The sequence below is a fragment of the Prionailurus bengalensis genome, chromosome D1 (assembly GCF_016509475.1).
Source record: "Prionailurus bengalensis isolate Pbe53 chromosome D1, Fcat_Pben_1.1_paternal_pri, whole genome shotgun sequence".
In the NCBI taxonomy this organism is placed as follows: Eukaryota; Metazoa; Chordata; class Mammalia; order Carnivora; family Felidae; genus Prionailurus; species Prionailurus bengalensis.
The window spans coordinates 88,111,925-88,134,045 of NC_057346.1; the positions used below are offsets into that span (position 1 = coordinate 88,111,925).

The 22,121-nt window shown below is 42.4% G+C and overlaps 1 protein-coding gene across 4 annotated transcripts in view; it reads left to right on the plus strand.

The window, feature by feature from the left end:
- KIAA1549L (KIAA1549 like) overlaps positions 1 to 22,121 on the plus strand; it is a 269,578-nt gene that overhangs the window by 134,688 nt on the left and 112,769 nt on the right. For 3 of the 4 annotated variants that reach the window (XM_043580905.1, XM_043580904.1, XM_043580901.1), the window contains exons 2-4: positions 14,887 to 17,409; positions 18,335 to 18,937; positions 20,967 to 21,082. In XM_043580905.1, the coding sequence (XP_043436840.1) occupies positions 14,887 to 17,409; positions 18,335 to 18,937; positions 20,967 to 21,082 (3,242 nt within the window). The remainder of the gene's footprint in view (positions 1 to 14,886; positions 17,410 to 18,334; positions 18,938 to 20,966; positions 21,083 to 22,121) is intronic. The other variant, XM_043580903.1, reaches the window with a different exon arrangement.

The window sequence follows — 22,121 nt, forward strand, 5'->3', positions numbered from 1 at the left end:
TTTGGCCCTGGTTTCATTTTCTGAAAATGAATGGAGCTAGGCTAGATGCTGAGAGAAACCTTAGGGATCACCTTTTCCTGGATGCTAAAGATCTTTCTACTCCTAATGTCGTTCCACAAGCATGGCACCCGTGGCAGACATTATTAATTGATTCCACCATGCTTCCCTGCTGATCCAGGACTGTGTTTAGAATCCTCCACAACAGTCCAGGCAACCACTGCAATCACTTGGAGGCAACCCACCTGTGAGATGTAACTAATAATCCATCTCTAAGCAAGAACTGGAGGCCAGATAGCTACCGTCTTTTCTTCCTCTAACTTTCCTTAGAGAGATGGGATATGCAAAGCCATTGTTCCTGATTCCCTGGAATTTTGAAGGGAAAAATAAATAAATGCCCTCTTCTGCCCTTTTCTTCCCAATTATTCATTCTTTTACAAAAACTGTTTGCTTTCTAACCTCTGTCCAATCCAGCCTTTAATTTCTCCTGTGGCTGAAGAATCGACAGTTCTTTCAGCAAAGATGAATCAGCCATGTTTGTCTGGGAGCCTCAGAATTAGACTGGCTCACTTTGCAACTGTGTGGTGGCAGGCAACAGTGAGAGTTATTTTACTTTTTGAAAATATGTTTTCTGCAGTTATATTTGGACTGGAAAAAAGATCCTTGCAGCCTCAGCTCAAATGATATTCAATGTTCCTAATTGCTATTACCCTCAAATATGATAGTGAGTGAGGTCACATCTTCAGTTTACATATCTCATCTATATTTACAAATGACACAGCTTTGGAACATCTGCTCTGCCTACAGAACACTCATTTTTGCAGATGATGCAGCTGTAATGGCTGGTGGCACAATTGTTTCCTCGACGACAATGCTAGGAAACATCTCTTCCTTTCTGCCTTTCCTGCTGGATGCTGTTTTTTAAGTTGCCTTCTGGAGTTCATTTCTCCAGGAGACATGGGCCTAAACTTCTAATGCAGAATTTTTTTTTTTTTTTTCTGCCGAAAGGCTTCTTCCTGATAGTTACTGAAGGCAGTCTCCCTGTGGCAGGGCCACCTTATATAACAGCTCTGTAGGTAGAAAAGCTACAGGTCTAGAACTAAAGGAGACAAATGTATAACCTTTGCAAAGATCACACCTGGGATAAAATCTGTATCTCTAATGCATAGGCACCCAGTGCTGGCTTTCTAGTCAAAATAATCCTTGGTGTTGGTAGAGAACATGGCCATCCCATTTTATTCCTCCTTGGAAAAGGGTAGTGCTCTAGATGAATGAGGAAGAGTGGGGGTATGGTTCATACAGACTGCATTTAAATGCTTTCCTCTTGTTGTTATTTATTTCCATATTAAAATATGATAATAAAGGGACACCTGGGTGACTCAGTCGGTTAAACATTTGACTTTTGGTTTCAGCTCAGGTCATGATCTCATGGTTCATGAGTTCGAGCCCTGCATTGGGCTCTGTACTGACAGTGTGGAGCCTGCTTGGCATTCTCTCTCTCCCTCTCTCTCTCTCTGCCCCTCCCCCATTTGCACTGTCTCTCTCTAAATAAATAAATAAACTTTAAAAATTAAAAAAAAATACTATATAATAAAAGTGAGGACTTATATACTTTCATTTCTGGAGCTAAATGTCCATTTGCAGGAAATGTAGAGGACAGAGGAACATGTTGAATTGCATCATGAGCGTGCATTGGCCCAGTCCAGACTATGGAAACTCCATAGCTTATTCATCAGATATGTTTTAAGGAAACAAAAGGAATGGAGGGGACAATTTGGAGATTAAAAGACACTTAAAAGACATGGTGACTAAAGGATTAATCTATGACAAGGGGGATAAAACTATTTAAAAATGATTTCTTGGCTTAAGCCAAACCATAATTAATGGGACCTTATAGATGACTTGATTTTGCCCTCATGTGTTACAGAGAAGGAACATGGAGCCCATGCAGGCAAAGCGATTTATTTCATGTCTAAAAGGGAGCAGGTGAGAGAACCGTGGTCAGAATCCAGATCTCCTGGCTCATGTGTGAGGCTTCAACTACTTCCCCTGAGTATGATCTTTATCATACATTAATTTTATCTTGAGTTCACTGACATAGATAAAATCACAGTAGAGTTGACTACATATTGGAGATTCTTTGTGTTAATCTGCTCTGTTAATTGCTTTTCAAGCAGATTGGCTCTGGCTTTGTCCTGTGTATAATGGCTGTAAGCCCAGGAGCTGTTACATTCTCTGACTTATGGATTCACAGAATAAAGTTAGTCTTTTGCTTTTTACTTGCTTTGACATTATGAAGTTAGTTTTATTGTTCAGCACTATTAAAATGCTCTAGAGTTGCAATTAAAGCTATAAAATAATCTTTACCTTTGTTATTAAATTTCATTTTTCCCCAATAGTTCTGGCTGATTTAAGTTACTTATTTTCACATGTGTAGCCCTTTTTCTTGGCGAATTCATTCTTAAATAGACTAGATGTTTTGAAAAGGGGAACTGTTTGGTGTAGGTTGGCATGAAAAATAACCAGTTAAATTCTCAAATTTCTGAATAAAGACATGTATATCACTACCATACAAGCGATTTGGCCAACAAATTCACTTTACTAAAATACATTTTGGGTTAAATTATTCAATATTTCAATCCAGTTTGAGAGAAAATAGATTTTAATGAAGGCTATATAATATGCTATATTTTATAGTGACATGTTTGTCATAGATTATTTGTACTTTTGAAAAGAACCAGGATTTGAGGCTCAATTACAAGTAATTAACAATCCAACCAATGTGCCACAAGAAACACTTAATTTCTCTTGATATTGGTTAAGAAGTTAACAATACATGCCACTAGTTCACTGGTAATGGTTCTAACAATTATTTACTGTGAAAATAATAGCATTAACAATTCAGGGTGGAAGACAGAATTGAATGTTATTTATCTTGAGGGTAATAATGCATATTTTTAACTTCAAGAAGCTGTGCATTTATAATTATACTGGAGCAAGAGGTGTGGAAAATTACAAGCTAGATAAACTTGACTTCAAGAAAGCTGTTCTTTCTTTAGGGACCATCAGAGAAGGAGAGAGGTTTCCATCGCTTAAAATATCATTACATTCTCAGTTTTCCCTTGGTCATCCAGACGAGCCCCTCCCAACTCTTAGTGTCACAGTGTTTTATGGAGACTGCTGCTCCAAGTCAGGCCCTCCTCTCATTTCCTTCCTCCCTCCCCAACTCCATCAGTGATGAGTGGAAAATGCCTTCCTTGTACTCACCTGTGAAAGGAAACTTCGGGTCTCCTTCAAAAAAGGTTGATCATTGATATTCAGATTTGGAGAGCTCATGGACTAGTAAAGTGAAGAATTTTGGAAGCCCAATTTAGATTCGCAAACTTTAATCTTGTCAACTGAGGGCATCGCTACACCATGCTGCCATTAGCATTTAGAAAAGCAAGGAAATGTTGACACCAAAAATGGAGGATTGTCCATTAGACCCAGAAAAGCAATTGATGAAAATACACATACATGCACACAATTATAGTTATATTTCTTGCTTTGTCTTGGTTAGGTGAAAACTGCATTAGATCGGAGTGTGGACGAGCATTGGAAACCTTGTGTTGAGTGATTAAAAAACATGACATCTTTAAAAGGTGGACCTTTTCAAGTTTGTTAAACAATGTTAAACATCTTGAGTAGGGGCCTCACCTTATGTCCTCCCCTATGTTGAGGCAGGATACATTTGTGATTAAGGACATCAACCCTGAATCCAGAATGCCTAAATGTGTATGATATTATATATCGTGTAAGAGATTTATTATGAGGATTTGGCTCATGTGATTATGGGGGCTGAGAAGTTCCACCATCTGCCAAGCTGGAGACCCAGCAAAGCCCATGCTGTAATTCCAGCCAAAACAAGATTTAAGAACCAGGGAAATCGGTGGAGTAAATCCCAGTCCAAGGGCAGAAGAATTATCCTTACACAAATTAGCAGGAGGGGAGCAAATCCTCCCTTAAAACAGAACTCTGATTTTTGTTCTGTTCGGGCCCACCCACACTGGGAAGGGCCACTGACTTTACTGAGTGCATCACTGCAAATGCCAATTTCATCTAGAAACAGCCTCACAGACCCACACAGAAATGATGTTTAATCTGGCTACCCCATGGCCCAACAAATTGGCACATACAATTAACTATCACCTGTATCTTCCTGATAGTAGCATTGTGAGGATGAAATGGGTTTATATTTGTAAGCAGATAGGAAAGTAGTGGACTACGGGGAACTTTCAGTAAGTGTTAGTGTCTGGCACACGGTAGGTACTCAAATTAATTGAATGAGTGTAGGAAGGATAAGTTTCATGTCTATGGTAGGATGCTTTTACTGTGGTCTCTTGTCTTTCAAGTACAGGCAGTTAGGCAGACACACATGGCATCTCCCTCTGACTCCCACCAAATGGTGTACAGTCTGTCCTAGGCTCCTCTATCCAGATTCCTGTGGAGACTGTGCTGAGTAGGCTCTCCCAGGTGGGGAGAGCACCAGCATTCTAGGCCCCTCTTTTGGGCACTCCTACTTCTGGCCAGACATCTCAAGACTCTGTTGCTAGTTACAGATTGTCCTCGTGACTAGAAGGGTAAAGGAAAATCCATTGCCAGTGCTGAAAATTATGTCTAATGATTTTTATTATTATTAGATAAACCAAGGCATTGGGAGATAGAAATGGAAATTTTGTCAATGGAATAGATTTAAGCTTAACATAAATAGATCTTACTACTTTATACCAAATGAGAGAAAACGTGGTCTTATCTAAATTGTAGACTTTTTAAAAATAAATGCTATCTTGATATGAGCATCTATGTAAACACTAAAGCAAATAAACTGCTAATGAAAATTATTTGCTATGAACATACTGGCTATCTTTTTGAGTTTTGGTGCTTCTAAAAAGTTTGCAAATCATTTACTCAGAATAAGTATTTCTCTTTCTTTCCTTCTTTCCTTCTTTCTTTCCTTCTTTCTTTCTTCCTTCCTTCCTTCCTTCCTTCCTTCCTTCCTTCCTTCCTTTCTTTTTCTTTCTTTCTTTCTTTCTTTCTTTCTTTCTTTCTTTCTTTCTTTCTTTCTTTCTTTCTTTCTTTCTTTCTTTCTTTCTTTCTTTCTTTCTTTCTTTCTTCTTTCTTTCTTTCTTTCTTTCTTTCTTTCTTTCTTTCTTTCTTTCTTTCTTTCTTTCTTTCACCTTAAAGGCAATTAGTTTGTTATTCAGTCCTAAAAGAGTTGGCTGATAATTTCTTTTTCTAAGCATCTGAATTAACAAATCCTGAAGTAGTGATATTCATTATTAATGAGATTAGACTTCTATAGTAAAACTAATGCCTGACCCAGGCATCAATGAACATGAGTTAAGGATTAATAATAATATTTTTTATTAATATGGGGAGCATATTCTGCTTCTTGGCCCCCACACAGATTTTGCAGATTTTTGTTTAGTTGTAAGAAGGACATCAGTATCCATGAAGCATCACACAGCCTTCCCATTTTTCTTATGTCTTCATTTAGTGGGGGAAATAACCAAGTTATTGATATTATCATTTGACCTAAATTAACTTAATGCCCCAAGAAGGCACTAGAGCCAGTCAGTATAATGATGGTCCTTTCTGTTTGTTATACAGAACTTTACAGATTTCCTAGCGCTCACCCTTATGCTATCCCAAGCGATGAATGTCAGTAGAGGAGGTCATGAATAAGTCTGCTAAAATACACCGTGAAAGGAGCCTGCAAGTGCAGAATCTGCTAGCTATTTAATTTCAAAGAACATGTTTTCAGATTCCATGATGGATTTAGTCCACTTACCAGTTCTTTGGTTTTTCAGTATCTGAAATTGCTCAAGGGCAATGACTTTAAACTCTGAAATGATCTTCCGTTAAAATCCCCTCAAGGTGTTCAGAGCAGTGGCTCCTTGGGATATTAGCTAGTATCATGCAAAAAAGAAACAGAACAAAGAGTTCCACAGTCAATTAGTTTGGGGATTTTCTAGATTAAACATAACTTTTGTTTACCCTAAGACTTTTGGAGACTTTATGTACTTGTTTGCATGGTGACTCCCTGGTAAGAGGTTTCCTAAGCTATTTTGAATATAAAACCATTTTCCCCCCAGATTGTCTCATGGAACCAATATTGATGGGAACAGTTGTTGGGACATGGTGCCTTTGCTTATTCTTGGTTTTAGAGACTGTCAGGTTGTGTGGATGTCTCTAATACAGGATTATTTTCTTTTCAATCTAACAAAATACTCTGTGAGATGCAAAATGAATGGGAAGGTCTCTGCCTGTCACGAACAACATTGTAGATGATACAAGAATGGGACTGCAATTTAAAAACATTTAAGAGTACAGAGTTTGGCCTATGACCATACCATTTGGACTTTAAATGTGATGCAAAGTCTTAACCTTCTCTTTTTGTGTCCGTGTATGTTTTGTGCAGGCACTTATGTGTTTTGTTGACTGTCACAGACTTTATAGATTTTTAATTTATTAATTGATAGTTTATGCATTAAATGATTTATTATTATATATACACGTACATAATTTTTATAGAATTGCACAAATATGATCCTGGAATATACATGGGTTTCTCCTTTTTATCGCAGCCTTTCCTCCCCTAGCACACATTTTTAGTGTGCTGCCTACATTCACTTACATATTTTGATGATTAGTTATTTACTTAATATATCTTTATTTGATTTTGATATTAAAACAGTACTGGTTTCATAAAATATATTGGAAACATTTTCATATATTTAAAAGGCCCAAATTAGTTTGCTGAAGTTAGCATTGCCTTGTTTTTTTTTTTTAAGTTAAGTAGAACTCAGCTGAATATATCTGGTCCTGGTGCCGTTTTCAATAGTCCTCCTTTTTCCTATATTAACTTGTTTAGGTTTCTAATTTCTGGATTGATTTTGATTACAAAGGTTATTCATTTATGTATGTGTATTTATTATGAGAAGATATGTGTACATGAGAAGAGAAGCTCTGTCTCTGCCTTCTCTCAGCAGTTCAGCCATAGCTGTAGTTAGATTTGTGTGTCTGATTTGTAAGGAATCCTAATGGGAAAGTGTTCACTTTGCCACTATGCCAAGTAAGTCATTTCCAAAACCACATGATTGCTTGTGGAAGTAAGCAGACTTCGGGGGAGAAATCTAATGCAGAAACTCGGTAAGTCTTACGAATGCTAAGAAAGCCAGGTGGATTAACCAGGTAGTGGGGAATTATAGTTGGAGACAAAGGACTCACTGTAAGAAATGTGAACCAGTACTGAGACATTAGAATAAGTTTACCACAAATTGGGGGTATAATATACTGTTATCATAGTTTAGAAAAAAGACATGACTCTGAAATCTCTTAGATTTTGTGTTCCTTGCTGACAATCATGATAAGTAACATATATTGTACCAGGATGTGTTCCAAATATTTTCCATGGGTTAATGCCATTAGGGCTCAAGACAACCTGTGAGACAGAGATTAATACTGTCCACATTGTGAAATGGAGAAACTGGCACAGAGAGGTCTGTAACTTGCCTAAGTTAACACAGCTGGAGCAAGGCAGGGGGGCTGTGAACCCAGATCTCACAGCCTTCACTGGAACACTTGACCTCCTTCCCAGTAAGGATTACAGCTTGTTAGTCTTTATAAGGGAGTGACTATCCAAGAAAGGATTTGGAGGCATAAATGGCTAAGTGATTGAGCAAATAAGGGAGATAATTGGCTAGAATTTTAAGCAGAAAGGGAAAAGTACTCTAAAAGAGCTAAAAATGGAGAGTTGTAGGAACAATGACATCTTAACTATGGGACTGTCACTTAGAAGTGGTTTACGTTTACACTTTTCAACATGGCATGAAACCCAGTAATATGCCTTTTGCCCAAATTTCTAAGCCCCTATTACTGCTTTTCATTTAGTTCATACTTTCCTACATCTTTAGTTTTTCTTGCCTGATGGATTAAAATGGTCTCAACTCTCCTCAGGGCCGTTAGAATGAAATAGTAAAAAAATAGGAAGGTTTGCGGGGTGCCTGGGTGGCGCAGTCGGTTAAGCGTCCGACTTCAGCCAGGTCACGATCTCGCGGCCCGTGAGTTCGAGCCCCGCGTCAGGCTCTGGGCTGATGGCTCAGAGCCTGGAGCCTGTTTCCGATTCTGTGTCTCCCTCTCTCTCTGCCCCTCCCCCGTTCATGCTCTGTCTCTCTCTGTCCCAAAAATAAATAAATGTTGAAAAAAAAATTAAAAAAAAATATAGGAAGGTTTGGCAAAGTTGACTGATAGGATTGTCCTGTTTTGGAGGATCAGTTATTGGTGGTTAATTGCGTTTTCTATAGTTGAGCTTAGGCCGACAAGGGGGTGAGGCTTTTAAACTTACAAGTGACCCCATCAGAAGGATCGAAGGAGCAGGAGAGGAGAGACACTCCAAGTCCCATTGATTTATTTCTGATTCAGATGGTTTTAGATGTGTGTGGTGATCTTATCCATAAGAGGATGTCATTGTGTCTGTCCCACCTGCCACACAGGGTTGGTGATGACAGAATTGGAAGGGGATGAGGCTATTATTTATAAAACTGAAAAGGTATGAATAACCTGTATCTTAATAGTTGGAGGGCAGTTAAACAAATTATAATACCATGTCTTAATGGGAACAATTTTCAGCCTTATCCAGTATGAAAAAATGCTTTAAAACAATGTTAAAAGACCAGAGGTGCAAAAAAAAAGTTAGATGTGAAGTACAACCACAGGTCTGAAAAGCACATAAACCAAAGCTCTTCCAAGAATGAAACCTGAAAGAACTATTCACCACAGTGTGAATTGTGGTTTCCTTGATGTGGCGGGACATGCATGGGGAGGTGGCTGAGGGACACATGGGATTCTTTTCCTTCAACTTTTCCATCTTTTCCAAATTTTCTGTACTGATTACACAAAGTGAGGTTTTAGAAAATGAAAGAGCAAATGTATTATGATGGGGGGAATCAGTTTTATTTTTAAATCTGTTTCACAAAAGATTCGAAAGCAATAAACTTTTTTTTTTTTAAGAAAATAGCTGTGAAACAGCTTTGAAAGTTAAAAAGCTTCTGTTGAGGCAGTAAACAGAACCTTCTATTTGCTGGCATCACTTCAAGGAGTGGCAATTTGATTCTGTTTAACTGGCATATTGAAAAAGCCCCAGGAGAAATCACATTAGGAAGAATGTCCTAGGTGCCAAACTTCAGAAGTGTGGATTTGAGGTGGATGCTTCAACATGGAAATGATGCTTGGTTCATCTCTTTTGACCTTCTGGGAAGCGAGGTCTCAGTGATTTAGAGCTGTGCTCAATAATGTCTGCTGAAGCAGCACCAGAGAGACTCATCGTCAAACTCACAGGGACAATGACCATGTGGGCTCCTGTCTGCTGGGGTCCCTCTAGGAGGATGTAGCCCACCCTGGACCTGGAGATGGAGGAGCAGAGAGCCTTGGATCTGAAATCAGAGGAGTTGAGTCATACTCAGCCATGGGGTAACTCTCCGTGTGACCTTGGCCACGCCGGCATTTAACCTCCCTGGGCAATGGTTTGCTCACCTGTAAAATGGGGATGATGACCTTTATCCTCTACCTCACAGGTACTGTGAGGAACAAGGTGGGATGAGGGAATGAAAAGATGCTGTAAACTGTAAGGGGTTCCACAGATGTGTGGGATTGTGGCAGTATGTGATCAGCAAGACATTTCTGAGTTTTGACTAGCATTTGGGGCCTCGGAGGAAGCCTCTGAGTGCATCCATGCACCCTGGGCTGAACAAGTATTGACAATGACAGCAATACCAATAATAGTACTGTGTGCCAGGCACTGTTCTAAAGACTTCACATGTATCACCTCATTTTAACACCTAAAACAATTTCATGGTAATGTAGGTACCTTGACGTAGGTACTGTAATAGTCCCCATTTTACAAATGAGGGAGAGGCACAATAAGGTTAAGTAGCTTGTCCAGGGTCACACAGCTAGCAAATGGAGCAGTAGGATTTGAATCCAAGCCATCTGACTCTGAGGCCTAATAGAAAGCTGCAGGTATTTCTCTCTGAAATATAAAGAGGAAGGGTTTGGGATACTTACTGATGTTTATTAGCTGGTTGTCTTAGTTTCTTCTATTCAAGAGCTGCTGTTGATCAGGTTTGCTTTTCGTTGAGTGTTGCAGTTAAGAAAATGGGCTGGCAGGCAGTGAGCAGGACAAAGTGGATGGCTTCATGACCCTGGTTGGAAATGGGTCATGCCTATAGCTAGGCCAATGGGGGAAGGCTTCCTTCTCAGTGTCTCCAGCAGTCAAAGGAAGGAAGCACTGAGTGGAAAAAGACTGATTATGACGGTGTTACAGGAGTAGTTTGAGGAAACTAGGAAGCGATTCAGGGCCGCATTGGGAGGCCCTTTGAATTTGACTGGAGAATATTTATTTATATAAATATAAATATAGAGAATGTTCAAGAAGGTCAGAGAGAGGGAGAGAGAGAATCCCAAGTAGGCTCTTCATAGTCACTGCAGAGCCTGAAGTGGGGCTTGATCCCACAAAGTGTGAGATCATGACCTGAGCCAAAACTAAGAGTCAGACGCTTAACCAGCTGAGCCACCCAGGTGCCCCTGTGCCAATTATTATTCAGTCTGATATTCTTACAGGAATGACTGTTTGCTTTCCTGAAGCTTTGAAAACCATGCTTTTATCTAAGCATGGCACAAACCAACCTAGTTTAAAATGTGTGTGTCAATTGTCTATGGAATGGGGTTCATGTCTCCTTGGGAAGGGAAGAAATGACTCATTTTAACTTTTCATTATTTTGAGGGTCTTTAGCTTGCTTTCACTTATTTCCAACTTAAATCCATCTCTGTTCCCCATCTATCTTCAGCCAGAGCCTCCTTAAGTCTCTTATCATTTAAGCTACTTCCCTTTAAATTTCTTTAGGTTACTAGTCCCTTGGTGGGATACACTATCCAAAGAGAAGGTAATTGTTGGCTTGTCCCTAGAATGAGTGATATTTGGGGGCACCTGGATGGCTCAGTCGGTTGAGTGTCTGACTTCGGCTCAGGTCATGATCTCACGGTTCATGGGTTCAAGCCCTATGTCAGGCTCTTTGCTAACAGCTCAGAGCCTGGAGCCTGCTTTGGATTCTGTGTCTCCCTCTCTCTCTGCCCTTCCCCCATTCATGCTTTCTCTCTCTCAAAAATAAAAATAAGCATTAAAAAATGAAAAAAGAAGAATGAGTGATGCTTAGGATATTCACAAAGGATAGCTATTCAGGAGCTTGTGCAGGGAAACACCACTATCTTTCATCTCCCTCTCTTGTATGTGGGATATATGATTGCTTTTTGTGCATTTTTTTGAAGATCATTACCGTATTTGTCAGCAAAGAATAGTTCATATCATTCTAAGTAGAAAAAGTTAACAGTTTTGGAATACAGAGAGGGGTGGATTGGAGAGTTAGTAGGATTTCATTGAGAAAAAAAAGAATTCAGTAATTTGATTGGAAGGTGCCTTCTTTTTTTTTTTTCCTTGAAAAATGGGATTTAAACAGAAGAGTCCAACCTGTTTCGTAGCAACATTCCACTGTGTCTGCTGCTATTTGCTGATGTGGCTTTGTTTCTACTCTTGCAAAGCCCAGTATTCTCTTCAAATAACTTCCTCTGAGTCCCAGATACTATGTTTGAATTTTTATTTCACAGCTTCTCTGTGAAATTCCAAACAAACATACTGACTTGGGCTTCTTTTTTACTGTCTTAATGGTACCCTCTCACCATCCTTTCTGCTACTCTTTAGTCATGGTACCTCATGCTGCATCTCTTCTTATATGCCCATTCCACAGCCCCCTACTCTCTACCTCGGTTAGTTTTTTATTTCTGTGTAACAGATTACCACAAACTTCCTGGCTCAAAACAACATGAATTTGTTATTTCCCATTTCCCATGGGCACAGCTTCTTTGGATCCTCTACACAAGGTCTTATAAGGCCGCCATTGTGGTATCAGCGGGGCTGTGTTCTCATCTGGAAGCTTCACTGGAGAACGATCTACTTCCAAGTTCACTCAGGTTGCTGGCAGAATTAATTTCCTTGTGGCTTCCATCTGGAAGGCCCTGGCTTCTTGCTGGCCATCAGTGGGAGGCCATCCTCAGCTCCAAAAGGCTGCTCAGAGTTCCTGGAGACTGCCTGCAGTTCTAGAAGCTACCCACAATCCTTTGCCGCATGGGTTTTCCCAGTATGACCTCTTAATTCATCAGGCCATCAAGGACAGCAAGTCTGCCAGCAAGACCGAGTCTTAGATTATATAAACACAAGTGGGTATCCCATCACCTTTGCCATATTATAGTGGTTAGAAGTAACTCACAGGCTCTGCTCTGCTCATACTCAAGATGAGTTACACAAAGGCATGACCACCAAGAGACAGGGATCATGGGAATACTGTAGAGTGTGTCCAACACACTCTTATATCTAACCTATGTCAAACTTCTACTTCACTGCCTTTTTTAAAATTTGGTTTTGCCCTACTTCTCCTAATGTACTTTTCCCTTCTTAATAAATCTACCTCTCATTTGCCCCTCAAAATTTTCTCTTCCCTTTCCATTCCTTCCTGATACAACATTAATTATTACAGACATATTTTATTTATTAGCATATACATAATTTTTAAATCTTGTGTATAAAGCAAAAGCGACATAATTTTAAAATCTTGTGTATAAAGCAAAAGCAACTTTCATTGAAATAAAGAGTGCTTAACTGTGTTTTGGCTTCTGAATCCTTAGCTAATTAAAGCTGTAGAGATTCGCTTCCCAGGAATGAGGGACACAATCCTGTATTGTTTCAGTTATTATTGCTGCACAGCAAACCACCCCTAGCTTCATGTTGTAAAATAACAACCATTTTGTAATGCTAATGGTTTCAGGAATCCAGACAGCAAACTGAGGATGCCTTGTCTCTGTTCATGATTCCTGGGGACTCAGTAGGGAAGACTGAAACAGGGTGACTCAAGTGTTTAGGGACTAGAATTATCTGGAGGCTTCTTCATTCACATGTCTTGTGCCTGGGCAGGGATGACTGGGAAGCTTAGCTCACCTAAGACTATTGACTGGAGTACTTACACATGGCCTTTCCATGTGGTTTTGGGCTGTTCACAGAGTGGTGACTGGTTCTAGGAGGGAGAGTGAGGGAGCATATGGAGAGCAAGCCTTCCAAGAGGCCAAGTGAAAGCTGCCTGGCCTTTTGTGATGGTAGCCTTGGAAGTCATATGGCAATGCTTCTGCCTTGGTTGAACAGTCTCAAGCCCACTCAGCTTCAGGTGGGGACATAGACCTCACCTCTCAATGGGAGGCATATAGGAGAATTTGCAGCCATTAAAAAACACATATACAGGGGCACCTGGGTGGCTCAGTCGGTTAAGCGTCTGACTTTGGCTCAGGTCATGATCTCACAGTTCGTGGGTTCAAGCCCTGTGTCGAACTCTGTGCTGGCAGCTCAGAACCTGGAACCTGCTTTGGTTTCTGTGTCTCCCTCCCTTTCTGCCCCTCCCCAACTTATCCTCTATCTCTCTGTCAAGAATAAATATTAAAAAATAAAAAGAGTAAATGCTTTAAAAAAACACATATGCAAACACAAACATATTTAAAGGACTACATTATCCTGAACTATGAGAATTGAAAGGGATCATAGAGGATGATCTATTTCAGTCTTCCACTATGGCTCAACTCCTTTTTACAACTGTCCAGTCACCCCATGCCTACACTACTTCGGGGAGTTTTCTTCTGGTCTCTGTTGTCATCTGTTCCCACCCCTTTCCAGTCTGTTCTATTCTTTATTCTGTAGCCAGAATGCTTGTTCTGAAACACAGATTTGCTCCTGTACATCATCCACCCTCACCTCCCCACCTCACCCCGCTCTACTACAAACCAGATTTTCTAACTTCAGCTCCCCTGGGCTCGTTTGTTTCTGTCAAATGTTCTGGCTAACATTTTTTAGCCAATAATGGAGAAAGCTCTAGAAGTACCTGTTCTTTCTTTTTTTATTTTTAACTTAAAATATGACTTAAGGGTGCTTAGCCATCTCTGGGGTCATCAGCACCATCAGTACTGCAGAACCATGGAAAAGGGGATCAGAGCATCATCAAGCAGGATGTTGTTTCTCTTCCCTAGCATGATATTTCCAGCTTTCTGATCAGTTGTGTCCTTGCCTCCTTTCCTGTGAAGCTAACCATCTTGTGCCCTCTCTCCTTGCCTTTCTGCCTGCAGGTTCACACAGGAAATGTGGGTGCTAATAGTCTGCTTTCTCTGTAGGTGCTTGTAGTGACACTGGGTCTTGTGAGGTGTCTCTAGTTCTAGGGTGAATGCGAGTAGTTTTACTTTCAGAAAGAAAGATGCCACTGCTGCCATCCTTCCCAAACACAAGCAACCTCGTTATTCTGCTGGAGATGACTTAGGGTCCTGAACACACATTTGCATCAAGATTCACGGTCCTTTCATTTTGCCTTTTGGGTTCTCTGATGAGGTTTATTTTGGTGTCATTGGCCTTGGCAGGTAGTTACATTCATCTTTGATTTTCTAGATTGTGAGTTTCCCAGTCCAGCCCTCATTGGTGGTAGAGAAAAAGATTTAAGATACACAGGTGTCTTCGGTATCTTTGCTTAGGTATCATTTCATCAGAGACTGTGGCTCTCAGCCCAGCCCTGTAGGTTAGCTGTAGTATTTGCATATGTGTCATTACTTAACCTTATTGTCTAAATATGTTTAACAAGTCTTCTGTGCTGGGGTGGAAGCTCTGTGAGATCCCAGTGGTGCCTGTCTTGCCCACCCCTTCTCTCCACAACATACCACAGCAGGCACTAGATGATCATCTGATGCCTGACTGTGTGGTATTTCGTTTGACAGGAACAGACAATCTGCAGATAACAGTCAGCCCAACCTCGGAGTCATTTCCTCATGGGAAATTGTTACCGATTTCACCAACATGGCCTTTCTCAGAAGTCCCGTCTTCCTCGGCAGTGGCCAGAATCAGGAATGTGCTGGCACCCTCCCCTGACAACACTAGCGTGCTGCAGTTTGCCCGAACGCCTCCGCCCAAGACACACCGCAGAGCCAGGGCTCACGGGGACTTCTCTTCTTCCCTTTACCAAGGAAGTGGACATAGCGCCTCCCTTGAGCATTCCAAGGATTCCACCGAGTCTCTCGTCCCACCAAGACCTCAAGGGGGAAAAGACGCAGCCTCCGTGTCAGGTTTGCCTCACACCAGCATGCTCCCCTCATTGTCCACTATCCCATCTCAGCCAGTCGGGGTAGGGACTCCTTCCATTTCACCACAACATTCCCCAAGACCAGACATTCTTTCGTTTCTCCCTCCACATCCATCCTCTTCATTGGCTCCTGACTCACCTCATTCCATCATCTTTTCCAAGCCAGCCGAACGACCCACCAAAGTGCCTTTGTTTCCCCAAACAGCTCCAACTGGCTCCTTTTCAAGTGAGAGCATAGCTAATTCCCCACACCCATTTGCCGGGGAAATGAACCACACTCTGTCCAAAAATGCCCAGGATTTGATAGGCATCCCTCATCTAGGTCTTTTTGGATACTCAACAATGCGGCATCCTGAGCTGCCCCCCACAGAGGGTCCTCACACAGCAGGCTCCCCCACACCTGAGTTTTTGAGCTCTGTGGCAGAACTGTCCCATCTGTCTCCTCCACCCCTAGTGCCTGGAAGTCTTCTTCAGCTTCCAGATGGAACTTCCTCATGGTCAGTGTTGGAAGTGGCTTCAAGTCGTACATCCACACAACCGGTTGAAGCTGAGGTGGCTGATGGAGTGCATGGTGGGGTGTCTTTGCCGATTTCTAAGAGTGTGGTGGCCGCAGCAGTGACCCAGGAGGCTGTGTCTTCACTTTTACAGACTGCAGAATCAGTGGCAGTGGAAACAACCAGCAGAAAGATAGCCCTTGCTACCGCAAATGACACCGCTAACCCACTGCATTTGTCAGGGGCTCCAGAGAATTCTGAAGGGCTCCTCCTTGTAGCAAAACACACATCGTCCTCTTTGGTGCCTTCTCCTCTGCCTCTCACCACAGCCCGCAGAGGGCAAGCCATCCTTTCTGGGACATCCAACAGCACAGCAGCAGACTTTCCTTCTGCACCCATCTTTCTCCAGTTGGCACAGAACCATGCCTCTCCTTCCACCATGCCCAAAATGCCAACTCCTCAAAAAGAGGGCAGCGGTGGATCCCCTCCGACAGCGGCTACAGACTTCCCCTTCTCCAGCAAATTTCCCAATCTTCTTTCCACCACCTGGGCATTTCCCCTGCAGAAAGAAGATAGTGTGACAGCTGTTTTAAAGAAAAACGAAAAGGCAAATTTGACAGTTGATCTCCAGATCCTTCCAAGTAAAGAGATTCCAGGTCATCACACTGTAAATGGGTTCACCTCTGATTCTAGCCTGGATCATATTTCATCTTTTTTCATCACAACTCTAAGAACAAACCTCCTTCCTTCAGAATTACCTCTACCTTCCATCCCCTCTCCACAAAGCACCCAGACTATGTCCCCATCCCCTAGCTTGTCTGACATCAAGCCAGAGACTTATGCAGCTGTGATGGACCATTCTCAGTTGCCAGTTTCAACTTCCCAACAGGTGACAGCATTTCCCTCATCCACTGAGGTCTATGATTTCTCAACAACGAGACATGTGAAAAAGCCAGCAACCACAGATGTTTTCTGGAGTTCTCTTTCAGCAGAAACTGGATCTCTCTCCACAGAGCCGATGATATCTGGCTTGCTGCAGCAAACAAATTATTATTTAAATGGGCACACAATTAACTCCACCAGTTGGGAAACTGATTCAGCTTCAGCTACTCCTCCCAGTGGTTCAACTTCAGCTGCCAGTACAATAAGATCTTCAGATTTCAGAGAAACTGCTGGGCATTTAGTGACTGCAGAAGGCTCTAACATTCAGCGTCCAGTCCTTGGTATAAGCACCAACCAACCTATTCAACAGTCAGAGGTCACCATGGTTGGAAACCATACAGACTTCTTGTCAATAACCAATAACAACTATTCCAGAGATTTTCAAACAGCTGAGATTGAAGATTACCCATCCACAAGCCAACATGCTGTGTCTCATCCCCATCTACAGCTGCCTGCGCATTCAACACATGCTCTTTCACCAGCTTCTCCAAGTCTGACTTCCACAGCTAGCTTGCAGGAAATACTTTCAGATAAAACGGATTCAGTTCTCCCAATTTCCGGTGACATCTACCCATCTCCTGTGATAAGTGTTTCCACACCATTCCAGAGTATCTTGAGGTACCATTCTACTGCTGAATCTCCTCCTCTATCGACCAGGGCCCCATCCACAGTGCTGCTGGCTTCTCAGCACCCTGGGAAATGGACAGGTGCAGCCACTCATGCAGGTAGTTTGTTTCCCCGTACTCCCAAAATTGGTATGACTGTTTCTGTGGACAAGCATCTTCAAGTTCAACACAGATACCCAGTTTTGCTTAGAAGGAGCAGACACACACTATTGGGATGATGAATGAGTTAGCAGCCCCAGATAGTTGTGCCCTTGATCCTCTGCTGACTTGATTCTTTTGAAAGTACAGTCTCCAACTTACAATGGTTTGACTTGCCATTTTTCAACTTTATAATGGTGCAAAAGCATTCGGTAAAAATCATACTTTGAATTTTGAATTTGGATCTTTTCCCAGGCTAACAATAAGTGGTACAATCCTCTCTGGTGTTGATGGGCAGGGCAGTGAGTCAGACCTCCCAGTGAGCCACGAGATCATGGTCAACAATGATACGATTACAACCATCCTACACCCATACAACTATTCTGTCTTTTAGCACAGTATTCAATAAATTACCCAAGTGAGTCAACACTTTATTATAAAATAGGCTTGTGTTAGATGATTTTCCCCAACTGTAGGCTAAAGTAAGTGTTGTGAGCATGGTTAAGGTGGGCTGGGCTAAGCTAGGATGTTTGGGAGGTTAAGTATATTATGTGCATTTTTGATTTATGATATTTTCAACTTATGATGGGTTTATTGAGACATAATCCCATTGTAAGGTGAGGAAAATCTGTATTAAGAACTTAAATGTCCTTATTACCAACCACAAATTTCTTTCCACACCACCCTTCCCCCCACCAATCACAGGTTTCTGTCAGTGGCATTCTCATTATGGGTAATTGACTTAATGAACCTAGAGCTGTTTTGCCTAAATCCCAGAGCAGAGACTTTTCACCTCAGCAAACTCACATGTTGCATCCATTCATCACCACACCAAGTGACATGTGTACTGTGGGCCAATGACAGACTTTGTTTTTTCTCTTTGCAGTAGACCCCTCAGTGTCGTCCAAGGCGGAACCAACAGCAGCATCAGCAGCTACGTTGTTACTGGGGAAATCAAGTCCACCGGCGCTGTCTGCAGCCCTGGTTGCCAAGGGCACTGGCAGCAGGGCTTCGGCCATGGCCTCGGGATTAGTCAAGAGCAGTTGGACCACTGCCCTAGCTAAAAATGTCACAAACAACGCAGCACCTGGCCCAAGGACGACACCGGGGGCAGTGCCTCCGGCCTTCTCATTCACACCAACCTACATGTTTTCAAGAACGGCACACACCGGGAGTGCTCACACAGCCATGCAAGGGACCACGGGCGCCGCCTCTGGCCTGTTGTCCACAACACACCTCCCCAGGAAACCACAAGCCATGCACACAGGCCTCCCAAACCCCACCAACCCAGACATGCCGAAGGCATCCACCACACGCCCACTGACAATCACAGCAGCCTTGACATCCGTTACTGCCCCGGTAAGGGCCACCCGGTTGCCACCTTTGCCGGCAGAAAATATAGATGCTGCGTCGACTGCCATGGTCACAACCGGCAAAATGGCATCCAACCTGGAGTGTCAAATGTCCAGTAAGCTCCTGGTGAAGACAGGTAAGAGTCCACTGTCCTGATTTTATTTGAAAGCGGCAAGCACGTGCTGGTCTCAGAGATGTAGCAGAATTCTTTGATTTCTTTGAGATCGGTGGTTCTCAACCAGGGACAGTTGGCTCCTTCTCCCCCCAGAAGACATTTGGCCATGTCTGGAGACATTTTTGGGTGTTTACAACCTGGAGGGTAGGGAGGGTGCTACTGGCATGTAATGAGGCAGAGACCAGGATGCTGCTAAAAACCCTACAGCACTCTGGATGGTCCTACAGCAAAGAATAATCCAGCCTCAAATGTCACAGTGATGAGGCCGAGAACCCTGATCCTTATCAAGTGGCAGAGGAGAGGGGGAGCTTTAGGTGATACAGATTCTAGGCCTGGGATCAGTCCTGATATCAGAGGCCCCAGGGAAACTGGTTCTGCCAGCGAGTCTGAGAAAACAAACCTGTAGCAATTTTTGCCTGTAGAGCAAATCAGTAATGTCTCACATGAATGAATGAAATGATTAGTAAAATATCAAATCTTGGAAGCACTACAGAATTCAGAGAGGCTTTTGTGATGTATTCTCTCAGTCGGCAGATAGTAAAAGTACCACCACACGGTGTGGGTGCCCAGGATTTCTTTTGATGTTGAAAAAGAGGCCTTGAAAAAGTTGGGTGGTATATGCTTTCTCTTTAGCCCCCACCGCCCAGTTGCAGCAAAGCAGGCCAGGAAGGCGCAGGGTGCTTTTAATAGTCTGGTAGTGTTTGCTATAAAAAGCATTAGACACAGTATTTGAAAGAGCATGCCAGTGCTGAATGCTCGCATCCCGCCTTCCTCTTCACCCTACAAAGGATTAAATGAAATTGTATCTGGAGACATACCCTATTTGAAAGTGGGAAATTGTGAAACTAGGCATAGCACAAAGTACAGTATCTCTTTCTATTTCTCCAGAAATTATACCATCTGGTTTTCCACTTCCCCTTCACTGAGAGGCAGGCAACCCCAACTACCTAGATGCAGAAGTCTGGAACGTTCTCCCCCCTCCTTCATCACCATCCCTTTCACCCCACCTGGTCAACCACCGGTGCCCTCAGTCTTACCTCCTTGAATCCCCCTTCCTCCTCCCCAACTGCCTCTTCCCTAGTTGACACTGTCGTCATCACTCAATTTCTGCAACAACAACCAAATTTATCTCTCTGCCTTAGACTATCCCCCCCTCCAATCTGTTCTTTAGTTTGCAGCCAATGGAACTTTCTAAAATATATGCCTTGGCTGAAAACCCTTCACTTCCCATCACCCTCAGGACCAAGCCTAAACAGGTATCCTGAGGCTTCACTTCTCATCCCTGTGTCTTTGCACTTGGTCTTTTCTCTGCTGGGAGTGTGTGTGTGTGTGTGTGTTTGGGGTGGGGGGGAGGGTGGTCCCTCTCCCCCAGGCCTAGCATACTTCCCTTATCCTTCAGGACTCAGTGGGAGCATCAGGAAACCTTACCTGATCCCCACCCCCTTGCCCAAGTCTGAGCTGGATCCTCCTCCTGGGGCTTCCAATGGCATTGTAGGCTTCCCTTCAAATAGCACCTGTCACATTCAGTCACAGGTGCCTACCTTCCACTCCAGCTCTCCATCCCCGTCTCTGTCCCACTTATGAGGTGGGGACTGTATCTTCCTGATTCAGGGGTGTTTTAGGCCGTAGGACCCAGCTCAGGGCCTGCCCTTAAGCAGGCTATCAGGGAACACTGTTACAGGAGTTTTCTTGCATGCAGACGCATCAAGGACCAGGTACTGCTGAACCTAATTTTCAAAGTCAGAGTCAGCGTTAGTCAGACATGAAGTGCAGCCAGCCTGTTAGCTCTCCCCACTAGGGTCAGACAAGTACTAGGTCCTTCCTTCTTTGGACTTGAATGGGACCAACACAGCTATTACCCTGGCCCACCGCTCTCATTGGTTGGACCTGTGCTCACCAGCTTTACTCAGAACTTGCAGGAGATAGAGGGTGGAGAGGAGAGGAGGATCATTACTTACCCTGATTACTGTGCTTCTGTTTGATCCCACAGTTCTCTTTCTGACCCAGAGGAGAGTGCAGATCAGTGAAACCTTGAGGTTCAATGTAGCCAAAGGGCTCACGCAGGCATTGCGGAAGGCTTTCCACCAGAATGACGTCTCGGCTCACGTAAGCCTCTTGCTTTTGTGATTAGACTAAGCCGTCCACATCTTCCTCTTGGGCCCAGAGGATGCTGGACTGTTTTCCTCCTCCCTGGGTATCGTAACCATACTTGTCAGAAGTAGAATCTTTCTTCATTTTGGCAAATAGCTAATGTGTGGTGACTAGAGAAAAAGGTCAGATTTTGAGATGGAAAATTGAGGTTAATTGCCTTATGTCTAATCTTTTTTTTTTTTTTTTCAAGCCTGGATATACTGTTTTGAATTGTCCCATTATCCAGTTGTTTAGGGAAATCTAATATTGTTAGTGTAATTTTCAGGAAACCATCCATTGCTTTTCCCTCTATCTCCCTCAGCATTGTAAATAGTTGGTGATTTATTTCTGGACATTTAAAAATTATTGTAAATTGAGTCCAACTTTGCTTAAATAGCCAGCAGCAGACAGGGAAATGAACATTTTTTTTCTCCTCCAAGAACTTTAATGCCAAGTACTATTTAACAACTGCAAGCTGATTTTGATGGTATATCCAAGTGATGGAAGCCTTGCTTTACACTCTTTTGGATTGATTCCAAGTTTTAAAGCCCTAAATGTGATTGGCAGTCGGGAGACAACCCTTTTCACCACTAAAAAATATTGCTCTGGCTTTTTCCTTTGATGTTTTGTTCTACAGCTGCATTCAGCTTCGTGGTCTCCATGACCACACCAAGGACTAGGAATGAGGTTTGGTATGTAGTTTATCGGTCATTGTCAATCTCTTTTATATAATTCTGAGAGGGGTAAAAAAGGAAAAAGGAAGAAAGAAATAAAGAAAGAAAGAATGCATTTCATGAGAGGCATCTGTGGTTTCTGCACCAGAAACTTTATTTGAAAGTTGAAAATGTGAGTATTTCTATTTGGTCACCTGACATGTAATTTTCACTAAACTTCAGTCATTTGTAAACTATTCACAGTTTTTTGCCTTTTCTGTATACCATCCCAGACCACTGTGACAATTAGTTATGAATTCAGGGTTTGTTTGTTTTTTTTTTTAAGTTTATTTACTTTGAGA